Source organism: Dipteris shenzhenensis, chromosome 33 (assembly GCF_047967505.1).
Source record: "Dipteris shenzhenensis isolate YYH24624 ecotype China chromosome 33, Dip_SZ_1.0, whole genome shotgun sequence".
NCBI classification, from domain to species: Eukaryota; Viridiplantae; Streptophyta; class Polypodiopsida; order Gleicheniales; family Dipteridaceae; genus Dipteris; species Dipteris shenzhenensis.
In genome coordinates, this window is record NC_141628.1 from 24,743,450 (window position 1) to 24,758,993 (window position 15,544).

Here is a 15,544-nt window from a genome sequence, read left to right on the forward strand (position 1 = left end):
GGAGATTCCTTGAGCGTAGGTCTCCATCACCCCTCACCGACACAAGAGTCTGGCACACGTATGCACACCATCTTTATGATGTCCCACACCAGCCCACTCCGGATCTCATACACACACGTTGCCCCACCACTTGCTCGTTGTTCACTAGAGGGGGAGTCAAGGACGCGACATTGAAACTGCACAATGGCCGAGCTAAGGATCACGAGGGGCTATGCACTGAGTTTATCGCATATGGGATCGACACGTTAGTCCCGATCCTAGCAAAGCTATTCAATGACGCTGTTTGCCTTGGCTTGCCCTGCACCTGGACACTCAACACCATCACCCCCATCCACAAGGCAGGGGATCCCATGAACCCGAGTAACTACAAAACTGTCATGATTGGACATGTGATGTCCAAGATCTATGTAGCTGTATTGGATGCGTCGGTCAGCCTGTTCGCAGAGATGAGAGGGCTCAGAGCAGAGGGTCAGGCTGGTTTCAAGCGAGACCATGGGACTATGGATCACATACTCACACTCAGGAGTGTCATTGAGGAGGCCAGATCATGGAAGGAGAGGGTATATTGCTGCTTTGTGGATTTCCGCAAAGCCTTTGACACAGTACCTCGAGCTCGTCTCATCACACGCCTACAGACACTGGGATTTGATCAAGAGATCATCTGGCAGTCATGGCATTGTATGAGAGTCTTAGGCCGAGTTCGGACAGGAGCAAGTTGGACAAATGAGATCTTGAGTACCATAGGAGTCAAACAGGGTTGTCCCTTATCACTGATCCTGTTTGGCCTCTACATCGATGAGCTTGAGACGTTCATAGGGGCGTTCGGAGGGACCGGTTGCTCACTTGCCGGGATCATCATCAGGATTCTTCTTTATGCAAATGATGTGGCACTCTTGTCGTCCACACCCGAGGGGCTCCAACGACACTTGGATGCACTGCAGGGTTTTTGTTTATCCCATGATTTGGAGGTCAACCTTGGCAAGACCAAGGTCATGATCTTTAACACCTCTCGAGCAAACATGCAACGGAAGCAGTTTACTTTTACTTTCGGTGGGTCACCAGTTGAGATCGTATCCTCATACACTTACTTGGGGGTCATCTTCTCCGGCCCGATCTTCACGATGAGACCAGCGATGCAGGCCAAACTGAGCAAGGGATACGCCTCACTAGCTCAACTAGAGAGACAATGCTTCCACTCCCACTTCCAAGACCCTCGGACGAAGGCTCTTCTCTTCGACTCCTTGGTCCGACCAGCCGATATGTATGGCAGCCCTTGTTGGGGGCCTGACATGTCAGAGATAGAGTGGACATGGGTGGAGCGCCTGCAGATCCTCATGCTCTCACGAATGATCCGGAGAAAACTGTCTGTACCACATCACATCATTCACACCGAGTTTGGAGATCTCCACTCCAGCTAGATGCAACCTTTCAGACCATTATATATCTACATCGGGTTAGATCATATGGGGACTGCACATCAGGGAGACAAAGGTTGCCATGGTTGGCTCTCGATTGTAAGAAATCCTAGATTTATTATATTTAGAAATGTGCTAAGGAACAGAAAGGAGACTGAAATAGCAAAGAACAAGGAATAATTGTATTGCTTGAGTGTCTGTAGTATCTGTAGTGTGTCATCCATACAATTGGGCCTCTCTTATATAGAGAGTGAAGAGTCACACATGAAAAGGTGTGTACTCCAAAGTGTATGCGCATGAAGAGGTGTGTACCCCTTGTGAAGGGTGTGACCCTTGATGAGAGGGTACATTACAATAGAAGTGTCTCTTCCATAGAATGTCTCTTGTGAAGGGTTGTGCCTCATAGGAAGTGTCCCGTCGAAAGGGCATACCCTTCCACAAGTGTCCATTCATCAAACCATCCATAAGTCTAGATATAGAGAAAGGAATACGTCACAGATCGTGACATCCCCTCCCACTCAAAATAAGACCCTGGTGGATATAATGAACTGATACAGAAAATATCACGGTAAATTCTGAAAATACTGCTGTAAAATGTCAGGGTACTATTGTAAGTATTCATCAGATTGCCAAGTAGCGTCGGAGTTGTCCAGATCTCGCCAAAGAACAAGGAATTCTGTGATAAGTCGATGTCGAGTCTCTTGCTGTCGATGGTCCAGAATACGCTCAGGAATAAGGAGAACATAATCGTCTTCGGTTTCTGGGAGGAGAACATAATCGTCTTCGATTTCTGGGACATAATCACCTGCAGGAGGAACTGTTTCATCGCCTAGAATGTACGTCTTTAGCCAAGAAACATGAAATGTCGGATGGAATTTACCCCATGATGGTGGTAATTCCAATTTGTAACTTAAAGGTGAATTTTTCTTGACGATCCGGAAAGGTCCATAGTATCGTGATCGCAACTTAGGAAACACAGACTTAACCATCTTATAGCGATGTGGGGCTACAAATAATAGCACCATGTCACCAGTGTTAAATTCCAGGTGACGTCTATGTTTGTTGGCAGACCGTTGATACCGCTCTTGCGCTTTTCGCATATGATCCCTGACTTGGAGTAGAATGTCTTGCATTTCTTGAACCAGTTGATCAGCTAGGGCCACTCGATGTTGAAGTACAAAATTCGTTAGTACAATCGGAGTGTGTCCATAAGCTGCTTGGAATGGAGTCATGCTGATGGCACTATGGAAAGAGTTATTATAAGCAAACTCAAGGAGTGGTAGATACTCTTCCCAAGCTGCTAGGCGTGACTGAATATAATGTCGAAGCATTTCTTCCAGAACTTGGTTGACTCTTTCAGCCTCGCCATCTGATTCTGGGTGGTAGGCTGAACTGAACAGTAGAGTTGTACCCAAAGATTCGAACAATGAAATCCAAAAGTGACTGGTAAACTTAGGATCTCTGTCGGATATGATATTCTTGGGCAATCCATGGTGTCAGAAGATGTGTTGTATGAAGAGTTTGGCGATGTCCGGAGCCTATGCACTGCTTTTGCAAGCAACAAAGTGTGCCATTTTGGACAATCGATCAACAATTACCATAATCTGAGTGTTACCTCTGGAGGATCGTGGTAGTGTTGTAATGAAATCCATGGAAATACTTTCCCACCTTTCAGTTGGAATTGGAAGAGGCTGAAGAAGTCCTGCTAGAAGTCGTCGGCTTGCTTTCATTTGTTGACAAGATAAGCAAGATGTAACCATTTTGATGACGTCACTTTTCATCTGAGGCCAGTAGTATGTTGCACTCAATAACCTATAAGTCTTGTTGATGTCTGGATGGGCAGCATAAGGAACTACATGATGCTCTTTTAACAAAAGACATCGAACATCCTTGTCATGTGGTACACAGACGCGATCTTGATAATACAAAAGGTCGTCCGTATAAGAATAGGATGAGAAAATCTTCTGTTCGGAAGCCGAAGGTTGATCTTTTGAAAGAACTTGTACTGCTGTGCCGAAGTCTTTATCATTAAAATACTTCCCTTTGAATGAATTCGGAACATCCACAGATAATGTAGAGATTATCATAGCTGATGTTAGAGTTAACCTGCTGAGAGCATCTGCAACTACATTGCGTAGTCCTGGAATGTACTCAATGGTCATGTGAAAGTTGGCCAGAAACTCAACCCAACATGCTTGTCGAGCGTTCATGACTGGCTGAGTAAAGATATACTTTAAAGAGTGATGGTCTGTCTTGACCACCGAGTCGGCTCCCATGAGATAATGTTTCCAAGAGCGATAAGCATGTACAACGGCAAGAAACTCCTTGTCATAAACCGGGTATCGGGTTTGGATATCAGAATGTTTATGGCTGTCGAAAGCAATAACTCTACTTCTTGCATCAAGACTGCTCCTGTAGCGATGTTGAAAGCGTCGGTCATGACCTCAAATGGAAGGTTTGGGTCAGCAATAGCCATAACTGGTGTGGTAGTGAGTGCTTGCTTGAGTTGTTGGAAACTATACTCTGTTTCGGGAAGCCACTGAAAAACTGCTGTGCTTTTCAATAATTCGGACATAGGAGCTGCGATTTCGGAAAACTGATAGACCCTTATATGGTAGAAGTTTGCCAATCTGAGAAAAGAGCGGACATCATCAACATTCTTAGAAGTAGGCCAGTTTCGGATTACCACGACCTTCTTGGGATCCACAGAGATGCCTTGAGCTGAAATAACATGTCCCAAATATTCGAGTTGGGTCTTGAAGAACTCACTCTTCTCAATGTTGATGTAGAGAGAATTTGCGCGGAGAACTTAAAAAACTTTGTGAAGATGTTGTTTGTGCTCATGTAGGGATCTGCTGAAAACGAGGATGTCATCGAGGTAAACGATGACGAACTTATCGAGGAAAGGCCTGAAGACGTCGTTCATTAGTGTCATGAATGTGGCCGGGGCGTTGTTTAACCCAAAAGGCATGACCAAACATTCATAGTGTCCATACTTTGTTCGAAAAGCTGTCTTGTACTCATCGCCTTCTCGTATGCGAATTTGAGATAACCTGAACGAAGATCCATCTTTGAGAATTGTGTTGCGTGTAGAAGTTGATCGAAGAGGTCATCGATGCGAGGCAATGGATACTTGTTTTTTATAGTGAGCTTATTGAGGGCTCGGTAGTCGATGCAGAGGCGCATTGACTTATTCTTTTTTTCCACAAGTAGTACAGGAGATCCGAAAGAGCTGCGACTGGGCCGAATGTGACCTTTGTCGAGTAGTTCGATCACCTGGCTTTGGATTTCTTCATTTTGAGTGTAAGAAACCCGATAAGAAGGTTTCGACGGTGGATTACTGCCGAGAATAAGTTCGATTGGGTGATCCACTAGTCGTCGAGGTGGTAACTGCTTTGGCAATTCCTGTGGAAAAATATCCATGTAGGGCTGGAAAAAAGGTTGGTTGAGGTATTCAGGAGGATCCTTTGTTGGTGTCTCCTCTACTGCCGTAACCAACAGAAGTGAAGTCTTTACTTGACATTTACGAACCCACTTCGTTACTTATAGGGCAGAGGCAATTGGGGTTGAAGAAGAGTCCCTAGAACCAGTTAGCTCAATAAATTTTCCCTAGTGGACAAACTGGATAGTATGGCTGCGAAAACTGATTGATGGATCATAGTCGTAGAGCCACTGTTGTCCAAGTATGACATCGCACCGAGAAAGAGGCATGATGTCGAAGTTCAACTTGTCCGTATAATGTTGGATGCGAAAAGACAAGTTTTTGATTCTGGTGTTGCACAAGAAGATAGTTCCATTTGCGAGTTCAATCTGATAGTCCATGAGACTAGGACTGGTGGTCAACCGAAGTTTGTCGACCATAGAACTAGCTAGGAAGTTATGAGAGCAGCCACTGTCGATGAGGATAGTGACCGTTGTTCCACGAATCGATCCTTGAACACAAAGTACTTGAGTGGCCAAGAAAGGTTCGGGGTTGTTGGCAAGGCTCAGGTGATGGTATTTGCCATTCGAACAGCTTTGCCTTTCTTGTCTTGTGCTGAGGTAGCATCTTCTGTTTGGGAAGTGCTAGGTTCCATATTGAAATTTTGCTTTGGTCGCTTGGGACAATCGAACCATCTATGGTCGCCTGTACAGATGGTACAAAGTCCTTTTGTACTGGAGTTGTTCTTCTTGTCAGTGACCGCACCTTTATGTTGGGGATGATGGTGATGACTTTGTGAAGAAGAAGAGGCGCGATCCTTGGAGGAGTGCTTCTGTTGGAATCCAGCATATGATTTCTGAGACTTGTGGGGATCTTGAGACTGTCGCTGGCCTTAATTACCCGAGTTTTTTCTAAACCTGGGGTTATCTTGAGGGCGAGCACCTTTGGCCATAGTAGAGTTCTATGTTCGATTAGCACTTTGCTTCCTTGTGTTTTGGAAATCTGTAATGCCCTCTGCGTAAGCAATAGCGCCAGCTGTGGTGGTGATGTTTGCTTTAAGGACATCAATGCGTAACGAGGGATTTAGGCCTGAGATGAAAGCATGAAGGCGATCATCCTCAATTAAACCATCAATCTCCAGCACCAATGTGGTGAACTGAGAGATGTAGGAAGACAGGGAGCCTGTTTGCTCCAACTGTCGGAGTTTTGAACGTGCTTGGAAGTCTGCATTGGCAGGTATGAACTGCTTACGGAGCATGTGTTCAAAACGTTCCCATGTTAACACACTTTTCCCGTCCTTTAAGCGTCTTTGCCACCATAGAAAAGCTGTATCCTTAAGGAGGGAGGCTGCCAAGGCGATCTTTTTGCCTTCACTGAGGTCAACAGTATCAAAGTACATGCGCAATTTTGCGAGCCATTGGTTAACTATTCGGCGATTTCGTTGACCAGTATAGGCTTTCGGAAGTTTAATGTCAAGTCTTTTAATTTTGGAAGCTTGGAGTAAACGGTAGAGGACACGGAGTTCAGTGTTTTCTACCTCTGGTGGGAATGAGTCCACACACATAGTCGTATGGTTACGTCACGTTATCCTCTGTATGTGTGGTACTGCGAGAATCTTGGAGTTGTTGGACTTTCTGGACCAAGTCGGATATGCTGTCCTGAAGCTGGGAAATTTGAAGTTGCAGTAGTGTTTCGCCTTGTATGTTGACTTCAGAGGTCTTTTTTGGACTTGAGTCGCTCATCTCCGGAGAGGCTGCACGCGAGCGTTGCGACATATCTGAGGCCCCCGTGAGAAAAGCATGAACCTGCGCTCTAGTTTGTACCATTCCTGGAAGAAGATTCAGGCTGCTCCCTGAGGTTGCTCATGTTGGAGGGGGCAGGCGAGGCAGGATGGAACCACCGGTGGAAATCTGGTAAAGAAGGTCCTGTCTGAGGTAACACTGGTCATGCCGAAATGGGTATTACTGCTCGTGAGAGGACAGGAGTAGGTTGCAGATTCCACGGATCTGAGAAGGGATAAGGAGCTGCTGTCGGAAGTGGAGGATATCCAGGAGAAGGAGTGCCTTAAGAGTGTAAATACTGTCTTGGGGAAGGTACCACCTGTAAAGGAGGATATCTGGGAGCTGAAGGAGGTGGAGAGTACCCTGGAGATGCGGGTAAAAATCTCTCCAAAGATGGACAGCAAACTCGTGAGGAATATCGGGTTCTGGGTATCTTCGTGTCTCGTGGAACACAACCTGGACGGTGCTAAGGAAGTAATGTAACTGAGGTGCCGCACGCAGAAGGTATAATATGTGGTCCAAATCACTAGGAGGGCACGTGACACAGAAGACCCATGATGCCAAAGCTCCGAAATGGGCTGGTTGTGCAATCTGAACACGATATCGTGTGGTAGATGATGCCTGAGGTGTCCTTGAAATGCCGGGTGAATTACCAAGGGTTTCCATGCTTTAAGGGAGCGTCTTTCATTTGCTATAATTGGATAATGACAAGAGAATCCTTAAAAGTAGAATGGAAAGAATCCACCTGGCATTGATTTAATCTGCCAATTTGTTGCGTAGAAAAGGCCTGTAGATTGCTGTCCAGAGGTCCATGTTGCAGTGGGTGGCGAGGAGCAGATCTGGGCCTGGCTGGTCCGGATTGGAAAACAGCAACAGTGCACATTTAATCGGCAGTCTAAATCGCGTAATGTGAGGCATTTTTATAATGTGTAAAGCACCTTATTCAGGTTGTTGACGTTTATCATATATATCAATCTCTAATCCTACGGCAGGTTGAGAAACTCTAAGATTTAAGAAAACACAAGAATCTCCTCTTGAAGTGCACTTAAGTTCATAAGAGTCACAAGGATAGATTCCTTCTCCAAAAGCACAAGCATCTTTATACATACAATCTTGAGAGTTAGGAACATCTGTTACAAATAAATCATCTATAAAATGCCTGACTTGGCTTAGCTTATGTAAAATGATAGGGCAAGTATTGATAGAGATAAGACATTTGATAAACTCCAATTCATAAGTGGAGAGACAAAAGTTTGCTAAAAAGACAGCACAATTAGTGCCCGTAGGGATTCCTATAATCTGTTGAAACAAAGATCACCTATTGTGATGTAAAGATTATCTAAAAGAAAATCTATCCAAGAGCAAACATCTTCAACACTTACAACCTTTGTGTATCTTTTCTATTTAGAATCAATGTCATGATGTTTATTATTTAGGCACAAAAAGTCAAAACATAAAGCTATTTTCTCAGCTTTAAGCGCTTTGCATCTATCGTTGTCAATCTCAGCTTAAAAACTTCAGCCATTAGCTTTTTAATTCTAAACTTCAGATCTTTCAGCTCGATCTTTGTATAAAGCATGGTAAAATCATAAGTTTGAAGGAGAATAGGAGACTCTTTTTCTTGAATGCTTCAAGAGGAATTAAAAAATTTTACAATAGGAATCACTCCTACAGAGTCATTTAAAATCCGGCTTGATTGTGAAGGAACATCTGCATCCTTTAATAAGTCCCTCCAAAGTTCATGGACACTAGGCAGCAGGGCTTTGAAGCAATACGTTAGCCATTTAGAGACATCTACCAAAGTACTCTTACAAGTAGCTGCAGTAAATCTTGGCTTTTTTGGAATTTTGTGAAACTTTCAAGCAACACAAAGAAAAGGGAGATTGCACCCCCAAGGAAGGCAATATTGAGCCACAAGGAGCACCGCCGTGAGCTGCTCGAGCTCGTGCACCCCCGCTGCCTCGCATCTTCCCCTTCTGCCTCTGCTCCATCCCAATCCCTCATCCTCCTCCGGCCTTCCTTCCATCCCCTGCCCCTTGCTGCATGACCCCTTCTGCGTCCCCCTCACTGCCTTGGAGTGCCACGCCAGGCCCATGTGGCCTCAGCTCTGCCCACGGCAAAGCTTAAGTGCCCCAGGCGCCTTGGGTGCGCCATCATGGTGCCTAGAGTGCCCCTGCCAGACCGCGCTGGTTGCGGGTGCCTAAGGGCCTGGTTTGGGCCCTTGATGTGGTCGCCTCTTGCATGGAGGCTGCATGCCAGCCCAAGAGGTGGTTGCGTCTTCACCTAGGTGCCTTCAAGGTGGCCTCAGGCTGCCTTGGGCAGCGTTCAGTGCTGCCCTCACTTAGGAGTTCCTTCGCCAAACCCTTTTGACCCTTTTCTCCTTCCGTTTCAGCCCCCTTTTCTCTCCACAGTTGAAAACCTTTTGTCCTAAAGTTTTTACATACTTCAAGCTACTATTTGATCCTTCCAAATTCTTCTTACATAACGAGGGAGAGAATCCATTACTTCAGGATACTCAAAATTGAGTTCAAGCCTACCTTGTCAAGAGAAGGAGAAGTAAAAATAGAAATCAAGAGTTCCTTATCTAGATAGAGTTCTTTGTTTGAAAAGAAGCTTTTAGTTTTAAGAAGCGATCCGACAAACTGTTAAGTTGGATACAATGGAGCTTTTTTAGATCCAAATCCTCAAAAGAGAAGTTTTCCAAGGTGTATATAAGTTTGAAAAGACCTTTGACATTATAGTTTTCAAAAACTTCTATTGAAAAAAGACCCAAAGACATTAGTCTATCTAGGTAGAGAAGTCTTCTTTTATAGTCTCGAGAAGCAAAAAACTCTTGAAAGAGGAGGAAGATGAGGAAGAGGAAGCATAGGAAGCAAAACATAATCAACATGTGAGATTGCAGGAGAGCTAGAACAATCCCACAACATATATACCTTTGTAAGACTAGAATAAGTCCAATCATACAAATTTAGATTTTTTGTTGTTCTAAAGACCAAAAATCTACACAGAAAATAAAAGAGAAAATGAAAGAGAAGAAAAAAGAGGTAAACAAAAACTATTATGAAAAACAAAAGGAAGACATACTTGCAAGCAAAGCAACACTTATGTCGTCATCAGTGCCCAAGCATAAGCAGCTATACTAGGTTTCTAAAGACCCGCAGAGTCTCTTGGGCAAACCCAGTGCTTACTAAAATATGTCAAATAAACAAAAGAGAAAGAAAACAAGAAATAAAGAAGAAAGGAAGAAGGTGACTAAGCAAAAATAAACAAGCAAGTCAAGAAACAAAAAACAGAATCTTCCAAAAAACTGGAATTAATGCTCTCTCTCTCTCTCTCTCTCTCTCTCTCTCTCTCACACACATTTAAAACATAAAAAGCTAAATGGACCCTTTTACACTCATGTATCGCTTCCTACAAAGAGGCAAAATTACATTCCTAACTTAGAAAGCACAAGCATGCTCAATCAAACTCTCTTTTGAAACTAAAAGAAAAACGGACTATTCAGCTCCCCACTTTTTGTTTTCAGCTTATGTTCAATCATTCTAAACATACCTAAGGCCGATACAACATAATTTTTTGTTTCCATACAAGGGTAGGTATATGACTATGAATGTTGAAGGGCTTTGTATCAGTCCTCCACATCATAGGGGTTCTTTTATTCTTACAACAAATTGATTTTTCTTCCAAATTAAATTCTCTTCGGAAGAGAGCGAGGTCAAGCAACCTAAATCCTTGGCATTATTAAAATGGCCCTTTATATGCTCAATAGAAAAGCAACTAAAACATTCAAAACCAGATTTCGTCATTGCTACATATAAGGGTTTCGATTTCTCAACCAAGCCTAAGAACTTTTCTAGCTTCCCTAACATGTTCTTGAAAACGAATAAAAGCCGTTCGATAGGTTTGTCCTACATAAAGCATATTACTACTATGTATGTTATAGACAACATAAATTACTTGTGTGGCATGAATAGGACTAAAAGAAACACTACGACATGAAATTGCGCTTCGCATAAGCATGACTCTGACATGTGTCGAAGTGTTTCTTTTTCAATTGAAGTGCGTGGTAATACCACTTAGGTCAGATTAGGAATTCTTGTGTGCGTGTTTGTGTAAATGTGTAGAGTCTCTGTTTACTCCAAACTTAGAATTTTAATTTGCCATTTTTTTTTAAAGAACATCCCCACACATATCATTCAAATCCGTCTCTATCTTATTTTTATAAGAGTCAATAGCTGAAAAATATCCCATGTCATCTCATCTCTAACAAGCTCTCCTCTAGTCTCCTGTGCCACGGGAATCTCATCCTCCTCTATCTCCAAGTGAGCTGATCGCATCCGATCAACATGCTTCTCAATCTTTCATTGCTTCGTGGGCATAGTCTTCTTGGCTTCCAGGGTTACATTCTTGTTGTTCCTCCCTTTATTCTTATGGTATTCACCATTTGAAGTTTGGAGTAAACAGAGACTGTACACATTTACAAAAACACGCACACAAGAATTCCTAATCTGACCTAAGTAGTATTACCAAGCTCTTCAGCTGGAAAAGAAACACTCCGACATGAAATTGTGCTTCAAGTAAGCATGACTCTGACATGTGTCGGAGCGTTTCTTTTCCAATTGAAGAACTTGGTAATACTACTTAGGTCAGATTAGGAATTCTTGTGTGCGTGTTTTTGTCAGTCTCTGTTTACTCAAAACTCAGAATTTTAATTTGCCATTTTTTTGAGAGGAACATCCCCACACATATCATTCAAATTTCACACAAAGGATAGGGAAGAGAAGCGAAAAAGAGTCTGACACCCAACGGCAAGATACACCCCTACCTGGGCTGATCCCAGGTATATTTCTTTATTACAATGATGCTCATCTTCAATTACAATAGTAATGTAGACCCTCGGATAGAACCCGGCTTAACCTAGAAATCCTAGGACATGAATAAGTTAGTCCAAAACATATACATAAAACTGTAAGAAACTGTAGAATAATAACTACTAGTAACCACTGATAAAAACTAGGTGAAGAGAGACCCAAGATCTATGAAATTATTGAATTGGCCCCTTGAACTCACACGAAGAAAACTCACAAAATGTGTGGTCAGTACACATGTTATCATATTCAATGAAAATAAGACAGCCAATAATTATCCAAAAATGTAGTGGAGAAAGGTGTAAGTATGTTACAATAAATACTCCACTCCATGTACAACCCAATTTGATAATCATGTTCCAAAAATAGCAATTTGGGATTTCATCTCGGAGTCTTAGCTTTAAGCTGTAGAATCCGGCACCCCTTTAACTTCCCTTTTCCAAACCGAATTTCGGACTCAATTTGGGATTTACACACCGACGTTGGCCTCTTAGGACACACACAAAATTCTTGCTTGCTCTAATCAGTGAACAAGCGGTCAATGGCAAGCTGAATGTTAAAGAATTCATATTTTAGAACTACTTTCTTAGAAATCATTTAACGACTGCAATCTTTGAAATTCACCTCTTGAACGATTAAAAGAAGACAGCAGTTACCCTTGAATGTAAGGTCTTCCACGCTTGAGAGTTCAATATTGCAACTGCAGCATTCTCAGACACACAATCTAGGCCAGCAGGAGCTGTTCTTTCTTTTTCCATAGCAAACCTCGGCCGGGGCTGCAATAAAGTTAGCGCCAGTAACAAAGCACAATGAGCAATATAGACCTTGGTAAGTGACAATCTGAAGGGCATAATGAGCAACATAGACCTTGGCAAGTGACAATCTAAATGGTATGAAAATTCATAGAGTCCTCTCACAATATGCATCTCAGAGCAGAGCATTGAGGGCCTTGAAAACGCCACACCTGTTGATAGCCAAAACAGATGACGCTTGAAACATTCTTCCCTTGCCGAAACTGTAGTTGTATCACTCGCTCGACAACCTGAGAAATTTGACCAGCTCATGATCAGCAGGAAACTTATTAAACAGGTAGTTTTTCCAAGACAACGAAGAATGGTGTGCGAATGTCTTGCATCATTTGTGTTTGACAATTGCAAATGTGCAAAATGAATTATGCAGGCCAGAGGACTCCTAACACTTCCTTCAAGGAAGGAAGGCCATCCGCTACCTTAACACAAACTTGCCTTGCGTTAATGGAACGCACGGCACTATTTTGAAAGTTTGCTTTCGATAGTGTCCACTGCAGAGGCCCACAAATAACACATGAAGATGCTAGCTGATCGGAATAGATCAACATTCATTCAAATCAGCTAGTGATGCCGTTTTGTTTAGTGGCACCAAGTCTACCTACATTTTTGAAAGGTGAGACAAAGCGCGGTTGGCGAAGAATGAATTGATGATTGAGCCAGCGACATCAAGAGCGTAAGATGCGCATTTCAACGTAGCTCTCCGACGCCGTCTTCCTCTAAATTGAGAAAAGTGCTTGACAGCTGTCGTTCGAAATTAAATAGACTGTGCGGATTAGACGGTTCGGACTTTGCATTGATTAATCAATGTCGTGAGATCGCGAGGAGAGTAATGCTTGCCTGCTGTTGCGTCCACCGCTGCTCCGATGGAACCACTCCGATTGGAGGGGCGGCGTCAGAAAGCGCTGCGCGGCCATTATGGAGGATGGACAAGTAGTCTACGGGATCATCCTCTCGGACGAGCAGTGAAGGAATGGCAGAAGACTGCTCGCCACCCTGCATTGCCACTGTGTTTGTTCTACAAACCAAAGCTTGGGGATGGGAAAAAGATGAGGAAAGCAAGGTGAGGAGGAGGTCGTAGAGGCTGCAGAGGCGAGATGGAGCAGGATACAGAGACGAGAGGACTCTATGAGAAACTCTATTGTCCTCCATCCTTTTCCTCTTCTTCCCCGTCGTCATCTTGCAGACAACCTGGTTACAAGAGGCAGCTACCTACCTAATAGTACTACCATGAGCTTAAACATGATTTTGCCCAGATTATGACGGCCCCAGTGAGTGCTTAACTTTTTACAGTTTACTTAGGTGCAAGGTTGCTCAACTTAGAGATGCTGCTTGACCTTGATAGATGTAGATGGGTTGGTAACTCCATGTCAACATAGAGATGCTAACTAACTAATTGAGAAATGTGCATTGACCGAGATAGGTCACTAGATGAATTTGGCTCCATGGGCAAATGCAATTGCATGTCAAAGGCAATGATATTATCACTACTTGGGCTAGGATGAGTAAAAAAATGATATTATTGCTAGTCCCACTCAAACTCTAAGAATCTACAAATAACATTACCAAAGTTGTTTGTGTGAACAAAAAAAATTATAAAGGCCTTCATCTCTAGTAGAGCCTTCATGTGACAATCAAACAAATTTCAAAAGAGGAACAATAATACACAATGAAGACCTTTATGTGACAACAAATATCATAATGACCTTCATCCAACTGAGACCTTCATATAATAATTAAAGAAAATACAAAACAGGAACAACAACACACAAAGGCGGCAAGGCCACTCTAAACCTTATCAGAGGGAAGCAAGAACTATTGCATATAGTGGTCTCTTATGATAGCAATATGACATAATCTTATCATCAATCAATGAAAGATTATAGTAACATCACATTTCTATATTCGAGTAGTCAAAGGCTTGCAAAGGAATAGACTTCCTACAAAAAATTGCAATTTTCTTACAACGATTGCAACCACCAAAGAATTGATTTCTTGTAACTAGTTTATTGTTTGTTCACTAAAGTTCTCGTAGTTTGGAGAATGGTCTTGTAGATCTTATCATAGAGGAAGGTTGCACCGGCAATTGGAATTTTGTCAATGTAGATGGGCTAAGTGAGCGTCATGTAACCACTTTGAAAGAGTTATGAGTATATACAACACACTAATGCTGTGCGAGCATTTGCAATAAGCAAATTGCTGAAATAGGGAAGACATTCTAGAGTCGAGTAGGTGCACTTGCTTCCCTTTTCAAGTGTACCAGATACAACAACATTTGCCAAGCAAGAGAAACCACCTTCAAGGTCCAATAGGACGAGGTAGATTTGAGTGTGCTTGCACATGCAAGGGGTAGATCATATGCAAGAAGTTGGGTAGGAAGAAATCTAGAGCTGATTTTGATAGAATTGTCGCTTGCATAGGAGGTTGCAACTCATAAGAATTGGCATAGGAGAGAGATGGTTAACCTCATGACCTTCATAGGGGATCTAATTCCCTAGACTATTATAATTCATTGCTCCTACAAGGAGAGGGGACAAATGTACAAGACACAAACTACCGATTCATTCTTAAGGAATGCTACCGACCGCTCGTCAATAGCTAACATGTTAGAGGAGAATGAAGGAGGAGCAAATGTGAACAATGAAGAACATAAGAGAGAGCAGTAAGAAATAAGAGTAGTGGGTAGGGAATGCTTATCCATGAATTAAGCCCAAAACCCAAAACTACCCCTAGCACAACGTAACCCACATGCTAGTTTAACTAAACCTACCCATTATGATATTTTGACTCCAAATGATGAGAGCCCTTCCTAAGGCTCTTAAAAGGGTCAAAAACACAAAAAGACAAAACCACCATTAGCCTTGTTGACCTAAAGATCAAGGTACCATGAATGCATGTGGAGGAGAAAAGAGGCATGGAAAGGGAGGAGAAAAGAGTGGTAAAAACGAGAGGAGATGTATGGAGGAGAGGCCCGTTAATTAGTCAAGGACTAGATTAGTCCCATGTTGTACAATAGATATATTATTGGTTAAGGCCCATCAAAGTTTTCAACATCCAAAATTCAACCTAAATCAATAACCAAAACATATATGAGTAGTAAGGCCAAAATGTTAGTGTTTCTTTTTCAGGAGATGAGTCGAGCAATCTTACATACGACTCTGATCACCTAGGGACACAATTAGGTGCAACTTGCAAGATAAGGGATAAGTTCAGGGGTATATGGTCCCTCGAGGGCATGCTCCAAGAATGCCAA

General features: G+C 42.8%; 1 protein-coding gene across 1 annotated transcript in view; it reads right to left on the bottom strand.

Annotated features, from left to right (window-relative positions):
* Positions 1-13,293, bottom strand: part of TERT (telomerase reverse transcriptase) — a 77,422-nt gene extending 64,129 nt beyond the window's left edge. Inside the window, exons 1-4 of the mRNA XM_087371620.1 lie at positions 13,132-13,293; positions 12,714-12,785; positions 12,450-12,527; positions 12,142-12,261 (exon numbers count right to left, since the gene is read on the bottom strand). Of these exons, the coding sequence (XP_087227746.1) occupies positions 12,142-12,261; positions 12,450-12,527; positions 12,714-12,785; positions 13,132-13,293 (432 nt within the window). The remainder of the gene's footprint in view (positions 1-12,141; positions 12,262-12,449; positions 12,528-12,713; positions 12,786-13,131) is intronic.
* Positions 13,294-15,544: the final 2,251 nt, after the last annotated feature.